The sequence below is a fragment of the Tamandua tetradactyla genome, chromosome 2 (assembly GCF_023851605.1).
Source record: "Tamandua tetradactyla isolate mTamTet1 chromosome 2, mTamTet1.pri, whole genome shotgun sequence".
NCBI classification, from domain to species: domain Eukaryota; kingdom Metazoa; phylum Chordata; class Mammalia; order Pilosa; family Myrmecophagidae; genus Tamandua; species Tamandua tetradactyla.
The window spans coordinates 212,478,419-212,482,062 of record NC_135328.1 but is presented as its reverse complement, the minus strand read 5'-3'; the positions used below and the strand labels follow the sequence as shown (position 1 = coordinate 212,482,062).

The 3,644-nt window shown below is 50.4% G+C and overlaps 1 protein-coding gene across 1 annotated transcript; it reads right to left on the bottom strand.

The window, feature by feature from the left end:
• On the bottom strand, positions 1 to 3,113 carry LOC143658637 (melanoma antigen preferentially expressed in tumors-like). Its single transcript, XM_077130784.1, has 3 exons — positions 2,818 to 3,113; positions 1,789 to 2,376; positions 1 to 577 (listed from the first exon to the last, which is right to left on the bottom strand). The coding sequence occupies exons 1-3, from the start codon at positions 3,111 to 3,113 to the stop codon at positions 1 to 3; spliced, it is 1,461 nt and encodes a 486-aa protein (XP_076986899.1).
• Positions 3,114 to 3,644: the final 531 nt, after the last annotated feature.

The following is a 3,644-nucleotide window of genomic DNA, read 5'->3' as shown; positions in this document are numbered from 1 at the left end:
CTAGACACGCCTGTGGCAGCGGCACTGGATGAGTTCTGGCCCATAGAAAATCCTGTCGCAACACTGAAAACAGATAGAGTCACCAAGCAAGACGGTGCGGGTCTGCCCCAAGTCCTGCAGCATCGCCTTCAGCCTGGCATGCAGCTCAGCAAGTCTTCCCTGGTGGAGGGAACCGTGAGGGCCCTGGTAGGCCTCCAGAGGGACAGGATACAAGCCGAGGGGGAACTGTCTCATGCTTGGGGTGTTCCGTAATAGGTTCTCCAGGACAGGCATGGAGATGGAGTTTCCAAAGAAGCTGAAGGACTTGAGTTGGGAGCAGCTGCCCAGGGCAGGCAGCATGGCATTAAAATGGGCATCTGAGAGCCCACACTCATCTAATTCCAGGACTTGGAGTGTGGCAGACAGTTTCGCCAGCAGAACTTTGAGGGTTTCAGGGCTCATATAGAGCATGAAAACACCACACAGGTCCAGTTTCTTTAGGTGACTGGTGTTCACGCACAAGGACAGGTGTATCAGGTCGGATTCCTGAAGTTGGCAGTGAGTTACGGAAAAGGTCTCCAGGGGACTCTTCAGGCACCTGGGGAGAGACAGAGGAGTGAGTTCTGGGGAGTAGTGCTGGAGGCTTCAGGGGGCCGAAGAAGGACTCAGACTTCTAGGTGGGAGATGACACATTCCCCCAAGCCCAAGATCATTACACCCAAGTCCAGGGTCATTCTAACTACCTGGTGCTGGTCAACACCCAGAATACCTTGTGGTAAAGATTATAGACCTTTGAGTCTGTCCAGTTTCTGGTGGATACCTTTCACTGTCCCTTATTTGTTGCATGTCTGGGTCAAGTTAATAAAATCTCAAGGGCTCCCTTTCTTCATCTGTCAAACAGAAACACTACACCCCTCTTACTTATGGTGAGGATGAATGCAGATAATGTTGGAGCATGCTCAAGAAACTTGATGCAATCTCTCAATGAAGGCTGAACATCAGTGAATTTCAGTATCTGGAGACATAACCACTTCCCCTGAAAGCGCCTAACTCTGGCTACCTTCCAGCTACTGCCAGAGCCCCAATATCACTGTGTCAGGTAAGCCATACTGGGAGATAGGCCAAATTTCATTGTGTCTGATGAGACATATTGGGAGATAGACGTTTATGCATAAATGACTATCCTGGGCAATATTTGGCCATATCCACTGGGTCTGCCAAGGTGCTAGGACTCACTCCCCTCCCTGTAGCAAGGGCAATCCATCTTCACTCCTGCTCCCTCACCCTCAATCTGCAAAAGCATGCATTTTCCATTTACTACCTTACTTGGAGCTCAAAGTATTCCTCTGACAGACTAACTTTCTGACTTACAGGAAGTTTGACAGCTTTGGAGGAAGAAGCTCAAGCGCACAAAGCCAGGGAGTGTAAAGCTTAGTATATTTGGCAGCCCTCAAGATTTACAGCTTGCTTTTCTTCAATGCCATTTTTACTTCCCTATTTCCAGACAGCACTTCTCAAGGAAGAATTCCCAAACCCACCCGCATTATACCTGAACTCCTGTTATAGGGTTTCCGAGCACGTTGTCTCTACTCTCCCTTCTCTATCCCAGTATATGCCTATCCTTTTCTCTAGGTGATTGTGGGGTCTCACACTTGGGAATATAGTAGCAAAGGAGAAAATGTGTCAGCATCCCATAGCCCCATACACTTTACATTGCCAGTGGCTGGCACTCTGTTCATATCCCTTGGTTGTTTACTGTAACTGAAAGGTTTCCTCTCTACTGTAGAGAAACCTGGTTATCCATTTCACCTGAGCACCTGGTCCAGGCGGCCGTTTAGGATGAAGACACAGTCCAAACGGAGCTCCTGGACGAGGTTCGGTCTGAGCATCTGTGAGGCATATTGGGAGACTTCCTCAGCTGAGCAACCTCTGGAAGGCATGCAGACTTGGAAGATGACGATTCTGTGCAGATTGACCATCTGCTCCAAGTGAGGGACTGTGGTTCCCAGGACGGGCTGTTGCCAATTGTAGCTCACCTCCAATTCCTGGATGCAGTGCAGCTGTACCATTTTCAGGTGCTTATTCAAGTTTTGTATTGGCAATCCAGAAATACTCAACTTCCTACAGCACAGGTGAATGGAACTATGCCTCTGCGTGACCCACTCCATGAGGTAGGTGAGATGTTCATCCAGGGTGCCGTTCTTGAAGTAAAGGTCTATGACCAGCTCCAGGGGGGCCAACCTGGAATGGTCCAATTTACGTCTCTTAGGCATGGGCTGGGCTGCCCCTGGCTCCATCAGTGAGAACACCTGGGTTCTGGCCCTTCCTCCGGACCATAAGGCCCAGAAGTCCTGATCCACATTCTCCCGTAATTCCAGCACCTTCAATTTCCATCTCCTAAGGGGGAAACAGGGGATTTGGTAAGATGCTTCCACATCCACTCAGAATAAGACCATTAGCCCCAGAATCTGGGCAAGGAGCAGACTAGTGATCTGCATTTTATCCCATGTCCCAGTTACCAGCTCATCTCCCCACTTTGCTGCTCTCTGCCTGACATTTCTCTATTGCCCTTTCTCCTGGAATTCTTCCTGGTCCTCTTACCAGGAAGGGGAAGGGTGTGTACAGATTCCTTCAGTCACCTCTGCATCTTAATCAGTCCTGAGCATCTGGAGCCCCTTCCCTGAGCGAGTCCAGCCATGGCTTCAGGGTGGCCCTAGCTTCCTCATGGCACCATCAGAGCCTCTGGCTTATACTTTGGGTGACCACTATACTCCCTGACACCAGCCATCTCTTGCTCTGACTCATGGTGCCCTCTTAGGCTCTTTGGCTGACACTTACCTGGGGCGAACCTTGTGGGCGAGCAGGCCATCGAGTCCTTCAAGAGCAGCTTGTAGGATCTCCTGGCGAGTCTTCTGTATCCTCATCAAGGCCCCCAGCGGGAGGCAAGGGAAGGGCCAGGCCTGCACCATCGCCTTCAGCGTCTGGCTGTGTCTCCCAGCAAAGGCTGCCAGGAACAATGGTGGGAAGAGCTCTGTGGGCAGCTCATCCAGAGCTGAGATGGCCAAGGCCTCGTCCCTCAGCAGGCTCCAACCTGCCTGCTCCACAAGTCTGGGTGGGGACCAGGACTTCCTCATCCTGCTGAATCTGCTCCCAAAGGAATCCTGAGGAAACATTCAAGGAACAAGGCATCCTTCTCAGGCTGAGTTCAGGCAAACCCATCTTCCCCAACCCTTCAGAGGAACTACCCAGGGCAAAAGTCATTGGGATGGTAGGAGAGTCCTCAGTTTACCCCAATACCCTTCTAAATTCAGTGAGCAAAGAACCAGCACTGCAGCATCGGGCTTGCAAGACAGCCACCAGCCTGAAACCATCTCTACCCACTGGTCCATCGCATTGTATTCCCATTGGGAACTCAGCACCCTTTAGCCTGAACCTTGACCGCCCACTCTACTTAGGGAATGGTGTCTTATCAGCACTCAAGGACCTAAAGCCATGGCACTGGGAGCTTCATGTGGCTATGTTCTCACATCCCAGAAATTACCCAGCTGCGGGACTCCTCTAAAATGGGTGCCATTATTTTTCATTTTCAAAATTTTCAATGAGAATCCATAACAGCAGTAGAAAAGTAGTATAACGCACATGGAAGATAGAGATGAAAGTAGAAT